The following is a 25,990-nucleotide window of genomic DNA, read 5'->3' as shown; positions in this document are numbered from 1 at the left end:
TAACAATGTACAGCGGTCGCACACATCCAAATACCTTAAAAGGCAGGTGCTGGACCAATAGAAGAAGGGGATGTACTATTAAATTGCACATAAGGGAGCTACAGTATGTGGACCTTTTCATTGTTTTGTTGTACAAACAAGTAAAATGAGCCTGCCACACAGTTGCTGAGAACCTGTATAACAGGTCAACAAACAGACAGGAGCTGCACCTCTCAGCCTCCAACCTTTATGGCTGCACTTGTTGCAGTCACCTCCACCTACAGTACAGAGGCGGTGAATGGGCATCTGTTGGCCGCCTACACCTCAGTGCAGTGTTTGAGGTGAAACGGCATCCCTGATTGGGTGCTAAGATCATTTTTTAAGGAGGCTGTTGTTGTTGTTGTTGTTGTTGTTATTCAAGGCCGTGGCAGGCGGAACCAGCGTCACAGAGACGCACTGAGGGCCCGGATTCGCACAGATGCCTCATTAATGTGATCAAGCAGAGAGACAGAGGACGTCTGTGGAGCGCGGCCAGCGCTCTCTTCCTCGCCACAGAGACTCCTTTCTACACCTCGCGCTCGACTTCATCTCTTTATTGCACAGCGAGCGCACACAAAACACACCTATAATATCCGGTTCCACCTCTGCAGACGGAGGAGGCAGTGTCGGCCAAAAGTAGGGTGAAGCCGTGTGTACGTAAGTTACCACATGTGTAAGTGCGAGAGTGGGGAAATTAAAAGGAAATCGATGCCTGTCGATGTGAGGACAGGCCGCTTTCAGCGCCGCGTCCCTCGGCATCAGCTAGCAGGTTGCGCTGTGAGCGGCTCCTGTTAGAGGTGAAGTGGGCCAGCTGAGGGAGGTAAACACACCTCATCCCCAGGGCCCGCTGAAATCAGAGGGAAGGCAACAACATGCCACTGCCTGAGCCACAGAGGCCTGCCTGTGCCCGGCCTCTAACACGCTTTAGCAGTCATTTCCTACCTTCTCCTCCAATTTCCTCGCCCCGGTTCATGCACGGGGCTGACAGGGGATGGTTCACCTGGCCGCATAAGAAACCTTTTTTTCTGCTATGACCCTAGCCTGTGCATGGTTGAGGGGGCCTGTGTTTTGGGTCACTTCAGCCAGCTGATGAGAGGGTCAGGGTGATCAGACACAACTACCAACCAAGAAGCAGCATAACTCAGTGTAGCAATATTTATGCTTTGGTGTCTCTTCTAACCAACATAAGCTTATTCCTGAAAAATGAAAATTGGTAACATGAGGTAGGTAGTTTTACTTTGTCAACATAAATGAAATTTTACTTTTCTGGAGGTAAAAAACAGACAGCATGGTTTTAGAAGTCGAACAAACCACTTTGCTGAATACAAACTGTCAAAGCTGGCTCCTCGCATCCTTGTTGCTGAAAGTTTCAAGGCCAGTTTTTGTACTTTAAGTAATTCATCCTATTAAACCACACTTTTTCCAAAACAATGTTACAACACAACTTGTGAGCTCATTCAGGATGGCCGACTTGAAAGGGAGAAGAAAAGCCTTCTTGTAAACTGAAGAACAAAGAACTGTGGCGCTCGTGACGCTCACTCTTAACATATAAAATAGCGAGGAAGAGAGTGTTGGTCTTAAAAGTGTGAGTGAAATGATATTCCTGTGTCTCTGTGATGATTTAAACATAACTTCAATCTTCCTTGGCCAGGCGCTCAACAGACTTTTATTAAAACAGACAAAAAAATGGTGAACCATCTTAAGTAGTAGACCGGTCATGCTTTGACATGAATTTAGGTCAATCTATGCAGCTCTCTTTACAGCCCTGCTAAACACTGGGTCCATTCAGCGGCCCGAGGTGTAAATTCAGGTGTAAATAAACAGTTTACAGGGCCAGGTTTAAGCACTGAAGCCATAGGTCCCAGATTGACCTCTATCACAAACAGGCATCATCCTAGTCTGAACACATTCTGAAATCAGGTCAGTTAGGAAAAAGCAGAAAAAAGAAAAAACACCGAGTTAGCACATCTCTGTATTTTTTCTTGAAAGGTGTCCACAGCGTCAGAAAAGACAAAAGAGGCTGTCTAAGAAAATTGAGACTTAGATTGATAAGGGATTCATCTGCCATGAAGCTTGGGGTTACTACAAATTCATTAGACAAAGAGCTTCAATGAGCAGTGACCGAAACCTCAGGTCACTGTCACATGTACACATGGATGACCAACAAAAAAAAAGTTTAAAAAAATGTAGATCTGCGTGGTAGAAGACACCAGCTGTCTGTTGAAAAGCAAACTGGAAGTGCTGGAGAAGAGAACGCACAAGCTGGCTAAGTACAACTCGCAAAAGGAAGAGGAAATAATGTAGGTGGAGAGAGTCATAACATAACTGGATTCACTGGTTGATGAACCAGAAATCTATTGTGTGTGCAGTTCAAAAACATGGTAACAAAGACCTTTCAGCACAGAGACCAAACGAGGATGTAAAGGATGGAATCTGTCGTCACATGACTTCTGCAGGTAAGACAATCACCAGACTGTGCAGGATAAATCTTGGCATCATAACGCTCGTGTGTCTCCAGGTTAGGGCCTTCCTGCCCTCTGTTTTAGTGGTGATGATGTCTTTTCTTACATTTCTACACACAGCATGTTCATGCTCTCACAGGAAAACATGACATCTGTGTCTCTGGTCGAGCACGTCTCGATTACAAAGGGTGTCAAATTTGTGAGGATTACTAGTCGTGAAGCATCTGTGCGCACACCTCACCTCACCCCGCCGCACCGTGCACACTTACACACATGAAAACAAACACGGGGGGTTGGTGCGCAGCAGTCTCAGGAGTGGGGTCATTAACATGCCTAACAAACAGGTCCCTGTGCTGCCGCCGGCTCACCAGCCCTCACTCCACAGACACTGGCCTGTTTGAACCTCGCTGTCTCACTTATCAGCTCGCTATTGACACCACCCAGGCCGGCAGCTGCTTCAACTGACTGCAACCTTTATCAGACTGGAACAGCTTTTTTACTAAAAGAAAACAACTAATTCATAGTGAAATACACCAGGAAAGCTTACAGATTCGCCATCGATCGGCCTGCAGTTTCCATGCTTTCCTGCAGCTTGCAGGAGAAGGAAAAAGAGCTCAGAGGGAAGAAATAGACTGTTCAAGTGCTCTAAAATTAGTCTGACTTTGACAAAGCGAGGTCACACTACACTTGACATGAGAGCGGTTCTAAATTTTGATGGTCATTCAGCACCATGGACAGAGACCCTGTCGCCACAGCTTGACCTGTGGGGCCCTGTCCCACCACACAAACCAAGAGAAAACACTGGAAGGGCTGCCAGAGGCTCTTTTGTGAAGGATGCGTTTAAAGCATGGGAAAAATCCGACATCAGGCGAGTTCAACAGCAAAGACTGGTCAGAGGAGTCCTGGTAGACGACAACGACAGGTTTTCCCCCACAGCGAGAACACGCAGAGTCATCAACTTATCTCATGATCTAAAAGAAGCTGCTCAGCATTATCTGCTGCATGATGAAGCAACTTCCAACACTGTTCCTCATTTTGCGTGTTTTTACAGAGAAAGCAAAAATGATGAGATGAGATGAGAGCTTATAATGACAGCACTGACTTGTTAAAGTTGACAAGATATCAGCTTTCACAGTGAGCTCAGAGCAGGTTGTCACAATATGCTGAATCACATATTGTAGCGCTTACTGTGGGAAGACTGTGGGTTTAAGCAGCCATTCATTATGTTAAAATGCACTGCTGCCGCACCGCTACAGTCTTTCTAAAGCAAGATGTGAACAAAAGCCCCTCTCTGTGGGACAACAGCGTCAGGGCGCTTTAAATCTAAATATAACCAAAGCTGATACCTAAACCGCCTGGCTCATGCTGCGTTCACAGCTCGTCCAGTGCTCGGCCCGAAGTCCAGATATCTACATGAAGACTTGTGCGAGTGTTAAAATACATGAATACATAGCACATGTGTCAGGCATTTTTAGTAGTTGTTGCTTGTGTAGTGAGTAGAAGAGGAACGTCACTGACTATATGGCCCAGTTTTCACAACTTAGTAGCTATGTTTGGCGTTTATTTTCAACATTAGCTCTGTAGTCACTAATTAGCAGCGTTCCTGTAGGTTTATACCCCGTCGCTGGTTGAGCTTTACGACCCTAAAAAGCTAACTAAACCTCTTTAATTGTGATATTACAAACATCCCCATCTTTCATCGGTTATATCCAAACTTCAGGTTGCCGCCCCACTCCGAAGTGTAACATTCCCTACAGCCCCTGAAGGCGGCAGCTAGCTTGCCAGCCTTGTCGTTGACAGAAACAAGCTGAAAACTCTCACAACTGAGCGTCCACACTCACCTTGTTCAGGTGCGGGTTTCGGGTCACATCGTAGCCCCTCTTCTTGGTGTAAACGAAGGTTTTTCTTTTCTCTTCGGACTTGTGCATCTCCGTTTCTACCGACTCCCGTCTGACCAGACCGTGTGCCATGTTGTTTGCCTCTTTAAATAGAGCGACGGTGAACTATTGTGAACTCAACAAGTGGATGCGCAGGTCCAACCGCTGATCTCTGGTCTGCAGATGTAACGTTAGTTACTCAATTTAAGAAGAGCCCGAGTGTCCTTATCAATAAGTGTCCTTATCAATTATTGTTTCCAATAATTCGTCGAAGGTCTTCATATGTGCAAAGTCCCTGCGTGTGGTATCACCTGGCAACAGGTGTAACGTTAGGCTGCAGCTTCAGTCAAAATACATATGTCCTTGCACTTTATACCTTCGTTTTTTCCACCAAATGATGAGTAAATATGAATGAAAAACAGCATTGTGTCAAACTGTTTTAGCAGGTTTTTACTGGGTTAATTCATGCGAGCTGTACAGTAAACGTGTATTGATCAGGGTTCAGGTTTATTCATGTGAAAATATCCATTGTATGTACCCAAAATCCAATAAATGAACATGTACCTGGCCAGCCCTTCTTTTGAATGTTTTAATTACTCCTTTACCTCATTTTAAGGGGGTTTAGCATAATTAAACAAAAATAATGTTATGCTAAACCTAATTTGAATGACTTTACATACCACTCCCTTGCAAACAACAAATGTAATTATTATTTTCTAAACTTTAACCAACCAAAAGTAATGGCAGCAACAGGGGTTCCAGCCAAAGCAGTATGACACTTGTAATTAGAGTAAATTAGAGTTAGAGAAATTAGAGTAAATTTGTCCGATCTAAAATAAAGAGTTCACTTATTGCACGATGTATGATTTAGATTAGATTTGAACAGGTTTTCCTCCAGTTTTTTGATGAGTAATGACATTTGTTACGAACACGTAACCAAGATCACTTTACGATGCCGAGTGTCTGAGGGTTGTGACAGGAGTGGGGATATTTGAAGCCAAGGTCAAACTTCAGCCTTCACTCTCTTTCAGCAGCGGAGTTATGCAACATTAGGCAGCAGAGGGGCTGACAGTCAGAAATACCCTGGCTCTGGAAGTGGGGGAGAGGTTATTCAAGCCTCAGGTTGATGAGGTGACTGCTCCAAATTCCCTCGAAACCAGCTGATTCATCAAATTTATAAATTCTACCCAGTCAGGGATTTGCAAATCATCGTCCATGCAGATTCACAGGCATCTACAGAGACATGCTAGTTTCACTTTCTCAAATGATTGACTTTTTCAAATTTTTGAATTATTTCCCGGCCTGTTTCGCCGTCCCTGTCTTCATAGCCGAGGATTCCCCGTCAGCGTGCACCCGGAGGTTGAACTCTGAGTGAACACGTCTGAGTCCTTAGTTTATATCGAGCTTGACCTTGTGCCAGGTGTGTAAAGATGGTTGGACTGATAGTCATCTCAAGTGTGTCTACAGAGCAGAGCGGAAAAGAGGACGTACACTGCTGCCTGCGCTCAGTCAGACATTAGGCTCTGTCTGAGCTTGTGCATTCTGACATCATGTCCTCCCATAAATCATGCCATGCTGTGCCTGCATGTCAGTTTGGTTCAGTCAAACCACTATTAGTGGAGAGCTGGATGTCTTTGTTTCTTCTCTGACAGACATATCCATGCACCGTTAAACATAAATAGCAGGTACAGTTTACAATGAAGGCCTGATGTTTCTGTGGATGTTTTAGATTGCTGAAAACTTTTTTCCTTTCCCTTTAATTTAGTCTCAGCTACACTGACTGTTCAGCATTCTGTACAGTGCGTTTGTGCACCTGTCTGCAGGAGAAAGAACTATATACATATATATATCAATATAGTGTTACATGGGGTCACATGAGGTTTGTGTTGGTTTTCTCTGGCAGTAGACTCGGTGGCAGACTGCTCAGAGTCAACATCAGACTGCTGCCAGATGAACACACTCAGATGAGCTCTGAGGCTCAGCAGCCAAACACTGCCTGTATCGCACAGGTTATATCTTAACACCCTGATTCTGAACAACTCCCATCTCTCTATTGCTGGGATGTTCTAAAATCCCTGAAAACATGGTTGAAAATCTCATGTGTTTCTCAGTAGTGTTGAAGAGTCAGAGTTAAAGTTTGAAAGAAAAAAACATCTTTTGGCATTATTTGTTAGGAGTTTAACAGTAAAAACTCAGCTTACCTATCTATCTATCTATCTAGATAGATAGATAGAGAGATAGACATCCTTGTTTTTAACTTGTTAACAATGCATTTTTTAAATTTTTGAGTCCAGTGTATTTTCAAAGAAGGAAATACTGGAGAAGATCTCTAACCCATAAAGACTCTTTTGAGTGTCATTTTCCATGTTACGGACATAAAAACTGCCAAAACCTGAAAATGTATAGGTTTCACCAGACACTGGTGAGCTGGAAAACAGTACCACTGGCTGAATAATGACGGTTCAAAGGCAGCCGTGGGAATGTTGATAGACAAGTAGCAGCTGCATTGTGGAGGCCAGTGTCTGATATTGATCAGCGTCTCCAGCTGAAGCAGTTCCTCATGTAGCCAAGCACAACCAAGCCCCTCCCGATCATCTTGTTTATCAGGCGTTCAGTCTGTGTTTGAATGACTAATCTGGATGACAAACATCTCCCATGTGTTTCTGTATCAGGAGCTGGAAGTTATTTTTGAGGTTCAGGCAGGACGCCAGTTGGCAGTGGAAGGGCATGAGGAATGCAGGGGGCGTTTGGGAAGCACCATCAGCCCACCCGCTGAAGGTGGTCACAGCACTGGAACAGCCGGATGTTGCAGAGGAAGCTGTTCACCTGATGCTAGCAACAAAAATTCAGATTCCAAAATGTTTTATTATCCAACAGCGAAAAAGTTCCTACACTGTCCACAGGTCATTTGTCAGTAAAACTGTTGGTTTTGTGATGTGTTTGAACGTTGTACTCTGGAGACAGAAGCCATCGCTGCTCTTCTTCTGCTCTTGTCAGTTTAAGTCCTGCCACTGGCATTAGAAATGTCACAGCCTGACTTCCTGTGCTCAGGACAGGACTACCATACAACCGGTGTTTAGAAAACCAAGCGTATATTAAAAGGCTTTCAGGAAGCAAGTGTAAGGCCCCATTTTACAAAATACAACATTACAGGTAAATCAAAAGAAAAATCCGCCTGGGAGAAGTGCCAGTACAAGCCTTCGTATGATTTCTACCCCTACATTTTACTCCCCTCTGCTAACAAATCTTTAAAGCCTACCTGTGCTGCTGCTGACACTCCTGACAGTCAGACAAAGATAAAAACAAGCGTATTAGTATATGCAACTTTGCACTAAACACAAAGTATACTCATAGGAATGTTATTGGTTTGGCAGGTGTTTGGTTTCATGGCAGTCCATCCAATAGTTTCAATAGTAGAAACATTTCACTCAAACCCAAAAATGTGTATCTCATGATAGCACCAGAGGAAAAGTCAGGGCACCACCTCTGTCATTATTACCAGAAATCTCTGTGTCAAATTTCATGACAATCCATCCAATCGTTGTTGAGGTATTGCAGTCTGGAAAAAAACAAGTGGTTGACAGACCAAACAAAACTCAGACGTTGTCGACCATTGAGCCAAAACAATCAAAAGTTGCTGCAGAGCAGTGATACCTGCTCAAGTAATGATGGAAGCTCTCAGTGGTGGAAAGTAACTGAGTACATTTACTTGTAGTTTATACTTCTACTACACGGCATTCAGAGGCAAATATTGTACTATTTAGTATGTAAAATTGATTGGATCATTTGACAGCCTATACGGTGTATGAGCATAGTTTACAGCTGTAAGATAAGACTTTATTGATCCCTGTGGAGGAAGTTCACAACCTGCCCAGCAGTGTATAAAGCACATAAAATCAGCCCCACTCATTAATGCAGCAGTATTATAATCCAAGAATACTGCATAATGAGTACTGTTACTTTTGATACTAAAATTTTGATTCTACTTTTGCACGTTTAATCAGGCCATTTTCAGACCTTTACTTTGTTTGCTTTGTTCCTTTTCAGAGACTTATTTGATACAGTTGTTGCATTTACCCCTTGACACAACAACATTCAACAGCAGTCCAAACATTGTAAACATATGACACACGCCAGCAAGCTGTCCTCTCATTGGTCAGAAATATAACCAGGAAGATTGGCCTCAGAACACTTCCTCCTTTTCCTGTATTACTAATGACTAACTGTTTTCATTGTGTTTATGTGATTAATATACCAGTGTTAGAAGGATCTTTGATGGGCTCTGATGGGTGCATATCCTACCTCCACACCCCTAACCTTGATTATTTTATCTTCAATCATCAGGCAGTTCGCGAGCCAGTTGTTTTGGATGGTAGGGTCGATTGTGTTCTGACTGCAAACAAACTGCTCCAGATTCTGTCTGCGATCTCGGCCCTCTTGTTTTGCCACACGTCTGAGTGCGATGGCTGTGCTCATACGTGCCCTGAGGAACCAAACCTGGGAGTTAAATGCTCCAAAGAAATGGTCTGTGAGAGTAAACAAGTAAAATACAAGTACAATTTTGAATGATACTCTTAGCAATGTGCTTTGTTTAGTAAAGATAAAGATCTGAGTCTGATCTGATCTCGGCTTTATGTGAACAGTAAGTAGTCAAGGCCATGATGTGTGAGTGACAAGCTGACCTGCTGCAACCAGTACATGATGAAAGACAGCAGAGAACATAATCACGATTGCTGGTGATGCAAGGACAGAAAATCAATGACTCTCCACCCAGACCTAGTTGAAATATTAACCTGATGATTAGTGATGATGTGATAAATGTGCTAACGAGTGAGGAAGTTACTCACATACAGTCTACCTTTGATTTGCATCATCTCTCCTAATCAGCTTTTCATGACCTGGTCGGACCAGATGTAATCTCCCGTTACTACATCTTAATAACAGACGCACACACACACACACACACACACATAAGGAGGAACCGTCTACGATCCATGCGATCTGCATCACACACACAGCTGTCTTTTTTTTTTTTCTTCTTCTTGTCTGTGTTTTGACTCTTGTTTATCCCTGTGGGGCTTTTCTGGTCAGGAAGGGGAGGAGGCAGCAGACAAAGACAAATACAATTACTGAGAATCAAATCACCCACAAACACATGGTTTTCTCTCTTACCTCCATTTATTCTGCTGCGTAGTGACAGCAACACCTGGCCGCACTTCCTGCACCCGAGCTGATGGTAAAGGATTCACAAACGTGGTCATTAAATGTAATTACAGACAAACTCTATGGAGTGGGGAAACCATACCTTCTGTATTGCATTGGCATCTGCCTGTATAAAGTTCATGTGAGGGTTTGAGCAGTTTTGGGCTTTTGAAGGCTGATATGGTGAGTCAGCAGCTCTTTAAGGTACTGTCGCTGTCACAACATGATAAAAGGCCAGCATGGCTTTTATCTTTCAACTGATAAATATTAATTTTTGTGTTCGATTATTGGGAGATTTTGTTCAATACCTCCAGGTGTTGAGAGCTATGAATGGGATTTTGAATGTGAGGAATAGAAGGTCAAAGTACAAGGTAACAAGAGAGCTTGAGCTGAAACATTCCCTCTCACGTGCACAAAGGTGTGCTCACCTGCCTCGGTCTCTAGGGCATTTTGACCTTTCAGGCTCTTTAATTATCTTGGACCAATAAAGTCCACCTGCAATGAACTTTGGGTGGTTTGTTTCTACAGTGGGAAACATTAGCAGAGGAAAATCTGAACCACGTTCCCTCTCTTTAGGTACTGTTATGATGCCAGAATTGTTGTCTGGATGCTGAACAGAACACACACAAAGGAGCTGAGAGGTGTCGGGCCTGATGAGCACCTCCAGGACCAGCGCAGGAAATGGGTGGATGTTTTGGAGGGGTTCCCGAGGGATGCTGCGCGTCCAAGTCTACTGCCATACATGCACACATACATAACTGCCCCTGCTCCTTTGCTTTCTCCCTCTCTCTCTCCTGTGAGTCCATATGTGACCTTCCCCCAGCCCCCCAAATCAATGGGCCCTTTCACCGATCAGTCTTCATAGTGACCCACTGTTTGAGCCCACGGATATTTTAGGAGGTGGAAAAAGAGAGATCTTTAAGCTGCAGCTTTTCTGTCTTGCATTATTAGAGAAAGCTGTGCTGACATGAGGGCACTGTGAGAAGGAGTTTGATCATAATAGGCCCGGCTGAGTCAAGGAAGCCCTGAACACATCCTGAGGAAGGTACCGCTGAGCCTTGGCATTAACACACCGTATGAATGTGGGTGTTGCATTCAGACTTTTTTCTTTAAGGCAGCTGGTTACTTAAAGTTACCGTAGTTGTTCAGTTTTTGTGGCGTGATTTTTGTTAGCACACTAGAACTAGAGTATGTTAGGTCATCTGTCACAACATCCCTTTGTCCTGCGCACTCCAGCCACCTGCCGCTGACGGGCTGGAGTGCTGCGTCTGAGCCACTTTGTTTGCTTCCCATTTACACTTTACAAATGACTCAGGCCACCTTTTACTAGCTGGGGTGCCAACAATGTTAGTCCATCTGATTTCAGCATGTCGCTCTTTGTCGAGACTCGAATAACCAGGTAATGTTCGAACGTTTGTGCTGAGGTTACTACACTGTGAGTTTGTGTTTGAGTTTGACTTGTCTCTCACCACAGCTGGACCCATGAAAGACAGGCCGCTGATGCTCGCCAGACTCTCCTCCTTTCCACAGTGTGGGACAAACAGAAGCTAACGTGACTGAAAAGTACACACACTAACAGTACAAATTGCTCATTGCTCATTGGTCAAAGGGCAGAGAGGCATCTTGTATGAATGTTTGTAGGCTAAGCAGGGCTGTTACGTGCTTGACCTACAGTCAGTAAGCGGCCCGTGGACAGCACGTCTCCAAGCAGCGTCATGGGACCAGCATGGGAAATGCTCACTCAGGGACTTGAAGCTTATGCCCTGGTTGCACAAATACAGTCTGATTTCAAATTTCAGCTCAACTTAAATATGAGTCGGAAAGTAAACAGTTATTTTAAAGACAACCTTTCCACAATAGTGTGAACAATAAGTCTTTCCTGGCATAGAGGCTGGTTCTGTGTGTGTGTGTGTGTGTGTTTCAGCTTGCATGCGTGACCACGTGGGTGTGTTTTGGCCCTTTTTATGATGACTGTACCCACAAAACAAGGTGTGCCACTGAACTCAGCATGAGTGCAGGATGAAAAAGCTCCCCAGCAGCCAGGTCAGAGGGAGCCAAACGAGGCAGTGAACATCAGAGAGCAAAGATCCGACCAGAGAGACAGTCAAACTAAACGGGGGTTGGCCGAATGAGCCAAAGAGGCGTCATCATTGCACTTCAACAAAACCCCCTTTCTTCTCCAGGAAAGAGGACAGAGATTAGTGTGTTAACCTAGTCAAACAGTGTGTTTGTGTAACCTCTCTGACCCTGCAGAATATGTGAGTCTCTCTGTCTTTCAACATGCAGACACACACAGGGGCTTTTCTGCTTTCCTCGCTTCGTTCTTATTGTATTAAATCACTCCGAACCTGTGAGCTTTGTTTGCATTTTTATGGTTGCGTGTGCATGTGAAATGTCCCAAATTTACAATGCAGAATTTCAACACCCTCATACACGAATTTATCACATGTTAAATATCTAAAAACAACATGTGCGTATAATGTGAGAATTATTGCATATGGAATGATCTTACAAGACTTCATGTGATTCATTTATTCTTTTTTTTTTTTTTTTTAAGGAAGGCCTCAGCAGCACTTCCTGTATTTGCATTTGAACATGTGCTGTGGTTTTCTGACTAATATCTGCAGCATCTGAACTGAACAAATACCTTTTCTCCCTGTAACTTCCCTCCTCTCACATGTCTCAAGTCCTGGCAACACATTGTGAAATGAAAACACCTCCTCTGTCCAAATCCTCACTATAAACAAAAGCTCTGTCAGGGATAAATGTCACATTTCACCGTGTTTGTCTCAGCGTGTCTAAACAGTTTCATCTCAGTGCGGACACACTGCAGATCTGTTACCCCTCAGCTCAATAGCAGGCCTGAATTGTTGGTTCCACTTTCCTCTGTGTTGCCAAATGAGCCTCACTGATGGTGCATCTACTGTATAATCTGCTAAATATATGTTTGTTGAACACTGTTAAAGTTATTGCAAAGTGGAGGAACTGATTTCATGTCAGCCAACAGCTTGTGCAAACTTTTGTTTCAAACATCGCCCTGTCTGGTGTGCACACATTATTACCTTGATAAGAGATAGGCTTTGTGATGTTTGGTTTGCTTCCTCTTTTTCAAGCGCAGATTTATCGGCTGTGCTAAATGTTTTGACACTAGTGCGATGGATGAGCAGAGAAGACATTTCTAAATACCTGTTCACTAACCAGAAGTGAATTCAAAGCTCTCTACAATCTCTGTATGTGTCAGCAAAAGAGTTCCTGGTTTTAATTCCTTTTTCAAAGGAGGCCCAACTCATAAATGCTGTTTCCCTCTTACACTTCTTGGGCTTCTGAACTAACCATTAATGCACTGGAGCACCAATCCTCCAATCAGGCTGAACACCTCGAGTGTCCAAGTACAATCCCGGGTATAAAAAAAAGCTACAGGCGCTCACTGCAATTTCCCAGCTTGGGATAAATAAAGTCTATCTATCTATCTATCTATCTATCTATCTATCTATCTATCTATCTATCTATCTATCTATCTATCTATCTATCTATCCACTATGTTTATTACTTGTAGAGTAGTTGTTGGTTTTTTTGTCAGTGAAGAGGGGATTAACAACATATATGGTGGATGTTTATGGTGCATGCAGGCAAGTGGTGTGGAAAGATATTTTTAAGTTTATATTGCAGGAAGGGATTATGGGCAGTCTGTGTAAACATAAGGCCACACAGAGAGAGAGAGAGTCATAGATGATGATAAAGGAATGCATGCTGATCTGTTTTAAAGGGCAGGTTCAGTCTAGCATGCTAACCTGCACATCAAAGTGCTGCACTTTACCTGCCAAGGTGGTTTAACTTTCACGCTTGTTTGCTTTTCTTTTAGCATGTCTCAAAGAGGAAAATTTAGAGAATCCGTTAAATATTTCCACGCAATTTAGTGCAAAGATTTTCACTAAGTGCAGTTGGTTTTGTTGTTGCTGCATGTTTGATTTACAGCTTTAGAAAACTACTGTTCAGACATAGCAATTTGCAGCCATGTTAGCTTTGTGGATCTTAGGATGAGAATATCAGTCTGGTGTTGGCTTCCCAGCACGTTTGCAGATTGCACTTGGACAACCTTACGGAATATTCTTCAGCTGTGGCTCCGGTTACCAATTTTAACCTCATAAGAAAATAACTCCAGGGCTTAAACATCAACATGCATCAATTTCAAAGGGAAATATGTGTAGTAACCTACATTTGTTTGGGGTTGAGTCATGAACGTCAAACCCATGCAGCTGTTGCTGACTAAACCTGAATCCAGGCAGTACTACTTAGAAATTAAAACACAGTAAAACATGTAATCTCTTACCTTTGCAGTGCTACAACTAAAGCAACAGAAGTTCGGTGCCAATTAACATCATTCAGCTGCCACTGTAAAACAAAATCTAAAAAAAGAGTAGTAAGTAACTTCAGTACAATGGCTGAAAAAGCTGAGGACAAGCTTTCAGTGTGTGGAAAAACAATTCTTCCACTGTGTGCTGATAAATCATGAGCTATTTGGAATACAGCAAAGCGAAATAGTAATGTTATTCACCAAGAAAGTGAGTGTTGGTGAGCCAACCACTTTGGTCAAGAGTAAAATATCTCTATAACTTCTGGATGAATTGACATTAAATTTAAAATTAAATACTGGCTTTTTATTGCCACAATAATGTTCATGATGAATTCATTGTGACCTGGTAGTGCAGCCTATTATTTATAAGAATGGCAAAGTATGCTTAATTCATTTAGCCTCACACCTTACAATTCAATAGAGACATAGATAGGGCTAGCTCAGTTATTAAAGCAAAACGAAGTCACTAAAACAGCGACATCGTGGTATTTGCATCAGCACCATGGACAGTACTGCAAATCAAACAAGCAAGACTACGACAGGGTGCAGCTCAGGGGACATTTATTCCACTCTTTCACATATCTGTTACTGGATATTAACAAACACACCCAATGTTTGATCACCTGAAAGCTGAAAGACAATTCAGGAAAACAGCTTTAACAAAAAATGATACGACTAATGTGATTGTGGCCCACTTCTACACTTCAGTAGCTCAGGCTGGGTCAAATGAAGCCAAAGCCAGCGTTTCCCAGATGAATGGAGCAAACTGTCTTTCCACTCTGTCTTGCATTTCTTGGTCAGGTTGAATTAAATGAGCTTTGCCAGGGTGTGACATGCTTCTTTGGTGTTCAGTGAAAACATTTCTTGAAGGGGAGAAAGAAATTTTTCTCCCTTTCACAGTTAAAGTTAAATCTAATGAGGCATGAGCCCGGAATTGTCTACAAGGACAAACAGTCTGCAGCATCGCCTTTCACAGAGCGCTCAAGCCAGGCTCTGTTTTGGTAGAGGAGTTGAACTGGAAAACTATCCAGGAGTACGTCTTTGGGTTTATGCACCCCGAGGTCATCTGGAATTGGGCTGCCTAATTCTCCAAGAGGAGGGTTGGGAGACATCCTGCTAAAAGATCCAGCTTTTGGAGTGGAGGTTACCAAGCCAGATGGGATATGCGATCCCTCCGTGGTGTTCTGGGTCTGCACCATGGTCTCTGCCTGGAACACCTCCACAGAGGAGCAACAAGGATTCAGATTCCCCCAACTACTATGAGTTCATCCCAGATGTCTGGGCCTCTCTGGCCGATTCCTAACAGTGAGCCCTGCCACTTGACCAGTACACCCTCAGGCTCTGCTCCCTCTTCACCATGACAGTGATGCCACACCCACCAGCCTGTCACTCTCCTGCTCGATCTCACCCTCACTCACAAACATAAACAAGACTCTGAGATACTTGAAGTCTTTCACTTGGGGCAGTGACTGAACTCCAACCCTGAGGGAACGATCCCACGTAGTTTCGATTTGTTGTGCATCAATACTATGAAAAGCAAAGTTGTTTTTTTCCTGAAAAGTGCCTCCATGAGTCTTTGCAGCAGGACGGTTGTTGCCTGTCCATTTGCACATGAGATTCAAAGGAGCTCGTGTGACTTCAGTCAGCCTTTCATCGGGTACAGTCTCCTCCCTGATAGCTGGCATGCTAACCATTACCCAAATATTTACTATAAAAAAAGGTTATAAACTGTATGTGGCTCTAAGCGAGACCTTTAACTAACTTTCTCATTGCTGTTTATATATGTATTTACTATATATACTGTATTAATGTTTGTGTATGTGAGAGTGAGGGGTAGTGAGTTAGAGAGTCCTATCACATCAATGGTGGTCTGTTTTGCGTGGTGCAGAGCTAAGAGACCATTCAGTTGTCAAAATAAAGCCTGTGGATGTGAACTGTGGGTCACTGCAGCCCTCTGAGTTGGTTTATTAGTGTGGTCTGTAGGCAGCCTTTAATGTATGCTGCTATATACAGCAAAAAGGCCAATGAGGTCTTCTGACATCACTTCAAAATGCTCTCTCTTCTCTTGTTGGAATACAAATCATGGTCTTTTATAGATAATAAATCACACGGCTGAGTCCAGAATAAGAGCTCAGCAGTAGCATTGTGAGACACTGGGAGTCGGGATGAAACCCAGAGGCTCTTCTCCCCAAAACACGGCGTACTCCTTTCAGAGCCACACCCGTTTGCTGCTTTGCTGCTGCTGTGAAGGTGGGCAAGGTCTCATCCAGCACACCCAAACACAACTAATGAAATTCCTGAGACGTAGCTCCCACCAATAAGCACCCACCTACCACAGCAGAGCGCAAAGGGAGCACTTCCCGTGAGGGTGTGACGCCCGGCACAAAAGACCCTCTATCCAGTCCTCAGAGCCCCCGACCAGAAATATCATTCACTGCTTTTCTATTTGGAAGCCGCAGGGCCGGGAGCATAGACGACTCCCTCTCTCTGCTGTTTCACTCTCCTGCTGTGACCTTTGACCCTGAACTTAACAGAAAACAGGAACGTTTACTGTGTTTCTGTCTGCATCTGTGCGGGTTGTGATATCAGTCACGGTTTGTTATGGCGTTGGGATGCTGAGAGGAAGAGAGCAAGCTGCCAAGGATGCGATAATAATACAACACCTTTTGATTGAATTTGACCAACAAAATGCACCTGGGCCTAAAGACTCCAAGATTTGCCAAACTGTTTTGGATTCAGGTTTTTCCCTTAATTAATGTAAAACTGAGCATTGCTGCAGAACACACAGATACCATACTGTCTGCATCTTCAAGTAGTGTGAGTTAACACAGCATACAAGAATAGACACACAATGTCTGCCAATCTCACAAAACACTTGCATTTTTTAAAGGGTTTTCAGTCTTGCTTGTTTAAATTCACAGTAACTAGCTAGCAGTCTTCTTCTTCACTGCCTTCGCTGGCGTACTGCAGCGTTTCTTGGCACTTTACAGCCACCTGTAGATCACTGACAGGAAAATCATATCATATCACTTGCGTGCATACGCATGTAGTACCAATACAACAGGCACCCACTCACAACAAACTGCTCCAAACTCAGTTATTTGTTCACAATAGTTCTCAGAGGGGGCTTGTTTACTCACTTCAACATGTTTTCAGGCTATCATACTCAACTATCGTGGTTGCAGTGTGTCCATCCACCTCTGCTCTTCCCGGCTCATTGCCTAAATAATTTAGATATTGTGGCTTCAGTAATTTGACAAAGATGGCAGTCAGCGGTAAACCCAACTTCAGAAAGCTATGGTCGATGTCACAAACGCGATGTTTTTCCACAGTCTGTGTGGCCTGGTGCATAACTTAAAATGCTGAGCATGAGTATGACTATGCAAAAGTCTTAGGGTTGTGCATTCGAGCCAGAAAGCCACCAGGGCCCCCCTGTGTGTTTACAGCCCCCACGGTATGTTTGCATTGACCGATGGAGTCAATCTCCCAAAAAGTAGGTATGTTTCACTACCATGCTGAGGCTGAAGGAGCAATCAGGACCACTCCAAGAGAGCAGGAGGAGGAGGAGGGGAAAATGTGCATCTTCCTCTAACCCATACTGCCCAGAAAACACTGAGCTTTGTAGTTGTATGTGCAATGTGACACGTGTGTCATCGCCACCCACATGGATACGCATCCATCAGGATCTTTACCGTGCTGGTCAGGTGTGCAGGCCACCCAAGTCTTCTCTCTCTCTCTCTCTCTCTCTCTCTCTCTCTCTCTCCCTCTCTCTCTCTCTCTCTCTTTCTCTCTCTCCCTCTCTCTCTCTCACACACAGACATTTTCTGAAACAGGTGTATCTTTATCACTATTTCATTGGGATCAGCTCAGCGGTGGGAAGCCCGCTGTAAGTCGAGTCTAAACGTCATCCTGCGCTCCTCGTTCCTTCTTGAACCAGATGTGTATAATCACATGCCTCCGCCCCTTCTCTCCCTCATTACACACATATTTTCCGTGTCTTTTCTTTTCTTGGCTCATTGAGACTTCAGCTCGTCACCATGGCATTCTTCTCCATCAGCCAGAGGCCCCCGTTTCATCCTGTGGCTCCAAACCTTGCATAATGCACAAAGACTAAACACATGAATGATTTGAGTGGGTCTCACACTCCATCCACTTCTTGGCGCCGAAGAAAAGAAGATAATGTGCAGCACAGTTTCTGTGATACAACTTACTGCTGATTATGATGACACATCTATGTCCTCTGGGCAGCTATACGACCAGCAGATATATGAGCACTATGGAGCAACAGGCTCTGGCCTCATATGGCATTTCTTACTGATACATTGATGTTATGGTAGTCAGAGTTTTGCCCCATCATGCCATCCTGCATGTGTCAGTGGTTAGAAATTAAAATTCACAGAAACTTGTACAGTATAGAAGAACCATGTTTTTCCTCTTTTCCTATTATTGTCCACATTTACAGTATCAGACTGATGTGCACGTGGGTAAAAGGCACGGCAAAACATTGTGTGAATGTGAAGCATCATAATCCCCATGTGAACAAAATGGTAAAACATTTAAAAGAATGATTTTTTTTATGTACGGTCACTGCCAAAGGTCGCGTTCAGGCTGAATGTTGAGGCACAGCTACATCCCCAGTGTTTACACAGCTTGTAGAAGTGCTGCAGATGTTGAGGCTCGCATGGCTCGGAGTGGAAACGCCTAAGAAACCATTGTGCAGAGCAGTGGAACTAATTCCTTCACAGTCCACTCAAAGTGCCATTGACTGAGGCTGTAGTCCTGCTGCCTGGCCGGGCTGCAGCCTGCTGCACCGGCTACCAGCCCACCTCCCCGCTGAACAGCCCACCGACTTCACCCAATTCACCCTTTAGTTAGAGCGCTCGGTCTGGTCCCACCCATATGTGAACAGCTTTTGTCACAAGTGAAAAAAAAAAGTCCTTTTGAGATTTTTTTTTCCTTCCCCCTCCCTCCCTCCCTTCCTCCTTTCCTCCCTCCCTCCTCAGCATCAAGTGCAGCCTGAGCGGAGCGTCCCGGCTGCGACTTTCTCTCAGCCTCTTTGAAGGAGCGATGAGGAGAAGGCAGCCGTCGCCGTCTGAGATGCAGTAACGCGCGTTTGTTTTCTACTGGGATCATATTTGTATATTTCTCGGGGAAACAAACAATACGTTGCGGATTTAGCATATCCATCAATCGGATGCAAGCAGGTGAGAAGCCATTGTCATTTTGCGGAGTTACAACAAAACATGCGGAAACTTGCACTTTATTTAACGTTTTATTGGTGTCTTTAGCACCTGTATGTTTTCATTGTTCAAAATACACTTCTTTCGCTTTGTATTATTCATTCTTTCCTTTGTGGATGCGCACTTTGCTTTTTTCCCGAGGTATTCAATAGGATTTTGTAGCCGAAATTATGCGCATATTCCTTATTTATATCTACATTTTGAAGCATTATCATTAGTATTGTTATTATTATTATTAGTAGTAGTAGTATTGATGTTGTTGTTAGTATTATATCATTGTTATGATTATTATTAGTGACGTTATGCAATCAGTGCACCATTTATATGTTTTCAGCCAGTTTGCAGAGGCTGCTGTAGAGTCAACAGGCACATACAGCAGCTGTGCTGTAACAGATGTCAAATTAATGGGAGATTTCTTGCATTGCAATGCAAATAGAGATATTGCTTATTTTGAAAAAAAGAAAACACACGACTTAGACTTTTAGACATCTTGAATGTAATCAGAATGAAACATTTTCTTATTGTAAACCCCTGACAGACTGTCTGTTTGGTTTTTCTGAGCAACACAAGAAAGTCTGTGGCAGAGACAGAAGACATGTGAAAATAGGTGGAAATGAATGAAATCAGCCCTTTTAATGAACTTGGTGTTGAACTATACAAAAGATGGTGACCCACGCTTGCTGAGTTGGAGATGAACAATTGCGCCATCCTTTGGTCACTGTGTCTCCTGGGTGCCTCCCTCCCTCCACCAGGCGATGGAGAGGGAACAGCTTCTTGTTCAGCTGACTCCAATGGAAAATAGTTCAAATAAGCGCCTTCGACGACCAAGAGCCATCATGGCAGCATATCAGTTTCCACTCTATGCTGAATAATTGCAGGTTTTCTTCTCGATTTGTGTCATGTCTGAGTCTGCCGGTTGGAGTGTGAAGCTGAACAGAAACGAAGGGTCATTTTTGTATTCTCATTTATTGAGACTGTTTTACAGCTCTCGTGGGCTTGTATTTTATTGCCGTCTGTTTCTGGGCTGGTTAGATGTTGGCCACTGGGTATGTTTTATTGGACACTGTGTGGTAAACTTAAGCCAAACAGTCTCCTTTGCAGTTGGACTCTGTTGGATGACAATGCACTTAATGGAATTTGTAATTTCAGCAAATAAAGGGGATTTGGGCAATATCTCTGCAATGGATGATGAAGCACTGACATGGTCCACAGGTGATGCCTCACAGTCTCACTCTCAGCTGAGTCTCCTGGGAGTCTCATTTTCACGCCACACTAACATCTAATTGAAAGGGAATGTGTGTCTATGGACCCCCCGGCCAATCTAGGCTGCCCCCCTAAAGGTTAGTCATCCAGCTGGATACCCCAGATGTCAGCCTGTCTGCAACACATCGTTTAAACCCCCCAAACAGCCAGAATGAATGAAATCACTGTGGCTTGTCACTCTAGACTTCTGTTTGAAATTAAGTGTTGGATTTGCACTCCTGCTGCAACGCTGCTCAGTGAACGGCATCCAAGTCATTTTCTCTCTTTGTGTTTGGAATGGCCTGTGTGACTTCATTGCCACAGCCATGCTGACGGAATAAAGCTCCCTACTCTGTAGTTCAGTGATGGTCTGCTAAATCTATTAAAGTGTGCCCAAATTGTAATTTTCTTTATAGGGTTATCAGGATTATTGGCAACGTCACACTCATACAGTAGAAACATGAACCAGCAGGCTGTCTGCAGCTCGCATATTCTCTACATTTTATGTCATTTGTATGCATGCACATGGACTGGAGTGCAGCTTAAGAAACCAGATATGGTCATTACTGAGGAGAAGGTTAACCATTGTGGCAAACCTCCAAGCCACTGTCTCAGCCCATTCAGAGGACCAGGGTTCATCCTCTCCTTCTTGCTGCCCGCAGCCTCCAGCGAGACTCAGAGGACATAAATCTCCTGTCAACCACACAGCTAATGTAACAAGTCTAGAGAAAAGTTTTAAGATCTGAAGAAAATTTTATACAGAGTGCTATTTCTTCACATATATAACCTTTTTCTGCAAACTTGAGCATTTGGGGGAATTGTGCTCTTAAAAAAACACAACTTTATTGGCTTGTGTGTGTTGTGCCACAGACAGCTGAGCTGCCTGCTGTTGGTCTGCTCGAATTTTTGGTGTCACAATATTCTGGGCTATACTGCCTCCATGTGGCTATAAATGGTTCTGTGTTTATTTTTTCTAGACCTGGAGGTATCAACATTGCATGTAAGACCTTCTCAGTTCAGGGAAGTCTGAGTTTTACACATGTAGGACATGTCTAAAGCTGATTAAACATTTCGAACAAGGTCATCTGTCTACAGTACAGAGCTGTTTGTCCTCTGACACGCTAAGCAGAGGTGATTATAGTACTTAAGGAAGTATCACAGAATAATCAGTGTAAAAACACAAACCAAATCACCACTATTTTGGAATTACAATCGGTTGCAGATAGGTGGTTGCCGAGCTAATAACTTGGTCTTTTAAAGCAACAGGATACTGTTTAAACAAGCAACAGGCTGAACTTTACTTACTTTTTAATTAGACTAAAGTGGAGACTGGCAGATGCAGTATTATAATATTTAGGCATTATAAAAGGTGGGGGCAATCACATGCTGATCTGTCTGAGACTGCTTAAACTAGTCTGCAGCCATGCTCGCAGCTCTGTGAGGTTGTAGGTTGCATGTGCTAACATGCTTGCAATGACAATGCTGGCATGCTGACGTTTAGACTGTATATTGTTTACCATCTATGTCTTAGTTTAGCATGTTAGCATGCTAATTATTACTAGCACTCAACACAAAGAACAGCTGAGGCTGAAGAAATGTCAGCCCATTCAGTAGTTATCAAGACCTTTTACTCAAAACCACATATGCCAACCTCATGGTGGTGCTGGGGGAAATGCCAGGGGTTCGCCAGAGTTATTAGGCTTCACCTTCTGGAAACTTTGAATGTCCATACCAAACATTTTTGCCAATTCATCTAGTATACATGGAGATCTTTCACTGAATAGGTGAACACTTTGACCTGCCAGTGGTGCTTGATGAAAAGTCAGGGGTTCACCTTAATAATTAAGATTCATTCATCCTCCAGGCACCGTGGATATCTGTATCAAACGTTATGGCTGTCAATCCGATAGCTGTCTAGATGTCTCATTAAAAAAGTGCAAACCTTGTGTGGAAGGTAAAGGGAAAGTCAGGGGATCATCAAAGTTAGTAGGATTCATCACCTGGGGAAGGTGAATGTACAAAACTTTATGGCAATCCTTCCAAAAGTTGTCGAGATATATCATTCTGGACCAAAGTTAGACATTCAGTAACTATAAACCCTTCATCTTTACACATCTGTTACAAAGTTCCACTAATTCTTCCTCTTTACTCTTTATATTTCAGAGCCAGGCCCAACTTAACAATGGGCCCAATACCCCTGTGTGTCCTGCTCCCAGTGACGGTGCTAGCTGTGGTGGTGGCTGTTGCTGCTGTGGAGAATGCAGCGGATGATGAGTATACCTGGCCACAGTGGAAGGTACCTCTGGTAAGAAAAAGACGTACTGTGCCTCTCAGCAGCCCAAACTTCTCAGCCCGTCCTCAGTCGGAGCTGAGTGGGACCTGTGGGATTGAGTGTCAGCGTCGCCTCCCTGCCACCTCTCTGGAGGACCTGGAGCAGTTCCTGTCCTACGAGACGGTTTATGAGAATGGTACACGCACGTATACCTCGGTTTCTGTGCAGGGCCTCAATGAGGTCACTGCCTGGTCCAGAAACGTCTCGTCTGGCTCCCGCCACAAACGAGAGGTGTATGGCACAGATACCCGCTTCACCATCTCTGATAAGCAGTTCTCCACCAAATATCCCTTCTCCACCTCTGTGAAGATCTCCACAGGATGCTCTGGGGTTCTTGTGTCACCTAAACATGTGCTGACCGCTGCCCACTGCATCCATGATGGGAAGGATTATCTCGAGGGGGTGCAGAAGCTGCGTGTTGGTATTCTGAAGGAGAAGTCCAGACGAGGGAAAGGAGGTAAAGGGAGAGGAGGTCGAGGGAAGGGAAGAAGGAGAAAGGGAGACAAAGACAAAGAGGAAGTGCAGGAAAAGCAAGAGAACGGTGGGAAAGAGGACCGTAAAGGAAGAGGGAAAGGCAGGAAGAACCGGAGTCGGCGAAGTGTGGAATCAGGCAAACCTTCTTTTAGGTGGACCAGGGTCAAGCAGACCCAGGTGCCTAAGGGCTGGTTCAAAGGTGTGTCTGACAGACTGGCTGCGGATTATGACTACGCTGTTCTGGAGTTGAAGAAAGACCCAAAAGTCAAACACATGGATCTGGGTGTTATCCCTTCACTCAAGAAGCTCCCTGCTGGGAGGATCCACTTTTCCGGCTTTGATGACGACCGGCCTGGCAACCTGGTGTACCGGTTCTGTTCCGTCTCCGAGGAGTCCAATGATTTGTTGTACCAGTACTGCGATGCCAAACCCGGCTCCAGCGGCTCTGGGGTCTACATCCGCCTCAAAGAGCCGGGCAAGAAGAAGTGGAAGAGGAAGATCATTGGGGTTTTCTCCGGTCACCAGTGGGTGGATGTAAATGGGGACGGGACGCAGCAGGATTACAACGTGGCAGTGAGGATAACACCTCTCAAATATGCCCAGATCTGCTACTGGGTCCACGGGGACTCAAGTGAGTGCCAGGTAGCCTAAGACAACACAGGATCCCCCATAAACCTCCACCCCTCTTCCATCCCTCAGACCCACCTCTATTCAAGGGACACCCTACCTACTCTCACCCCCCCACGTGTCAACACCAAGCAGAGGCCCTATGACTGCCTCTCCTCTCCCTGCCTCCCTGTTACCTCCTGTGCCTCCCACTGACTCCTGCTACACTGATCTACACACACACACACACACACACACACAACCTACAAACAGCCATACAGACTCAGTGCTGACAACAACAGGAGCTCGTCAGCGCATCAAGAGAACTGTGGCTCATCATCTTTTCTAATTTATTTGCTAAAAAAACAACTGAGAAAAAAAACCTTGTATTGTATGTTATTTTGGATCATTCAGATGTTTTGCTTTCTGTTTGACTTTTTCTTTTTTCAAAGATTTGACCTTTTTGGATACAGAGTTGGAGGGCGTGTATATTCCAGATGTTTGGGATCAAAGACCCGGTACATTCATGTTATATTCCAATTAGGCTTTGTATGGAGAGGAGTTCAAGTGTTCTCCATCACTGTAAAGAGGAGCTTCATTGGCTTTGACAAAAGACCCAGGAGAAATTAATCTAACTTTTGTTTTACAAATGAACTATATAGAGATATTGAGATAACTGTTTTTCTAAACTTTTTAATTGAACATGCTGGTGTTTTGCATTGTGTATATCTAGAACTTTGTTTTTTTTACAACTACCTTTTTAAAAAAAGACTATTTTTCTGTCTAAATAGAGAAAGGGTCCTTATGGATCCTGAATAGAAGGTTTTTCTGCTTTGTGAGTCTCACCATCTTTTCTCTGTTCTTGCAACACAGTGAAATGTGGTTTCATTGTTGTGCACATAATTATATCGGTGCTTTTCCAGAAGACGTGGTGCTAATTTATGGAATTGTAAACTTTTTTTATTTTATTTTTTTTGGCGGTGGGGTGGGAAGGGGCCGTTCTCAGAGCATATTTTGATAGCCTAGTACTGTAACTATGTATTTAATGTGAGGCTACATATTTGGGTTGTGTTAAGATGGGACTGAACCATTTAACCATTCACTTGAGCTGTTGAGATTTCCCTAATTCAAAGGGTTAAATAAGATTACAAAGGCAATATTGTTATATAATAACAAATTTAAATCTGGGATGTGATATTTTTTATTTTTCATGTTGTTTATGTTCCAAAAATTCATACAAATATCCTGTTGAATACCAAATACCTGAAATTAATGATGCAGATTGAAGACTACCAACCATTAAACCAAGATTACTACTTGTGTGTGTGTGTTTGTGATGATGATCCCAAATACAAAAAATAATTTCCACTATTATACACTGCTTTGCGGATAGTAGCTGTTATGAGACACTAACAATAACAGTTAACTGAACAATTTATTTAACTAATTTAATAACTCAACAGCAACCAATGCCTCACCACAAGTCAAACCACTGAGCAACATGACCGGAGTATTTTGCGAGGGGGCCCAGGGCAAAAGTTTGTTGTTGGGCCCCTTTTGACCTTCAGCAGTGCATTGTACATGTGCCCTGTTGCCTCCATTTTCCAATTAAAGCTGCACTAATACATGTTTTTATATATATAGATTGAAAAAAGTGCTTTGTATGTGTAAACTGAAAGATAAGAGAGAGAATATTGTACTTATGTTCGTCAGTTGGACAGAAACTCTGTCGCTCTGTGCCAGCTAGATGTGTAAATAAGCAGCTGTTTGCTAGAAAGTCCCCCATATAAACTCAATAATATGACTGTACTGCCTTTAAAGTTTATTGCACCACCTCTAACTGGTCACAAAATTGTATCAGTACAGTCGGCACATCAGGCAGTTTTATTATATACCCAGAGACCAGAAACCGACCAGCACATTAAGTATGGTTGAATGTTAATACCACCTGGCAGCAGGTTCCATTAGTTTAGGGTTATTTGATTTAACACAACTGGATTTAGGAGTATGTGCCAGTGAATTAAACTATATATGAATAAAATGTGTTAAAACTATTTTGACAGTCTACTCTGTTATACTTTAGTGGTGCAAATTCTCTAATAAGTTTGCAATTAATGAAATGACCAAAACCCAAATGGCACACAATCCACCAAGTGCTTTCAGTGCCCCTGAGGATCTGGGGC

At 43.6% G+C, this 25,990-nt stretch overlaps 2 protein-coding genes across 2 annotated transcripts in view; one reads left to right on the top strand and one right to left on the bottom strand.

Annotated features, from left to right (window-relative positions):
• Positions 1 to 4,450, bottom strand: part of me1 (malic enzyme 1, NADP(+)-dependent, cytosolic) — a 78,027-nt gene extending 73,577 nt beyond the window's left edge. The window contains exon 1 of the mRNA XM_041942658.1: positions 4,322 to 4,450. Within this exon, the coding sequence (XP_041798592.1) occupies positions 4,322 to 4,450 (129 nt within the window). The remainder of the gene's footprint in view (positions 1 to 4,321) is intronic.
• Positions 4,451 to 18,969: 14,519 nt separating this feature from the next.
• prss35 (serine protease 35) lies at positions 18,970 to 25,123 on the top strand. Its single transcript, XM_041942861.1, has 2 exons — positions 18,970 to 19,117; positions 22,559 to 25,123. The coding sequence occupies exon 2, from the start codon at positions 22,578 to 22,580 to the stop codon at positions 23,850 to 23,852; it is 1,275 nt and encodes a 424-aa protein (XP_041798795.1). The 5' UTR covers positions 18,970 to 19,117; positions 22,559 to 22,577; the 3' UTR covers positions 23,853 to 25,123.
• Positions 25,124 to 25,990: the final 867 nt, after the last annotated feature.

This window comes from Chelmon rostratus, chromosome 8 (genome assembly GCF_017976325.1).
Source record: "Chelmon rostratus isolate fCheRos1 chromosome 8, fCheRos1.pri, whole genome shotgun sequence".
NCBI classification, from domain to species: domain Eukaryota; kingdom Metazoa; phylum Chordata; class Actinopteri; order Chaetodontiformes; family Chaetodontidae; genus Chelmon; species Chelmon rostratus.
Note: the sequence above shows the minus strand (reverse complement) of the source record. Positions and strands in the feature narration are given on the sequence as shown.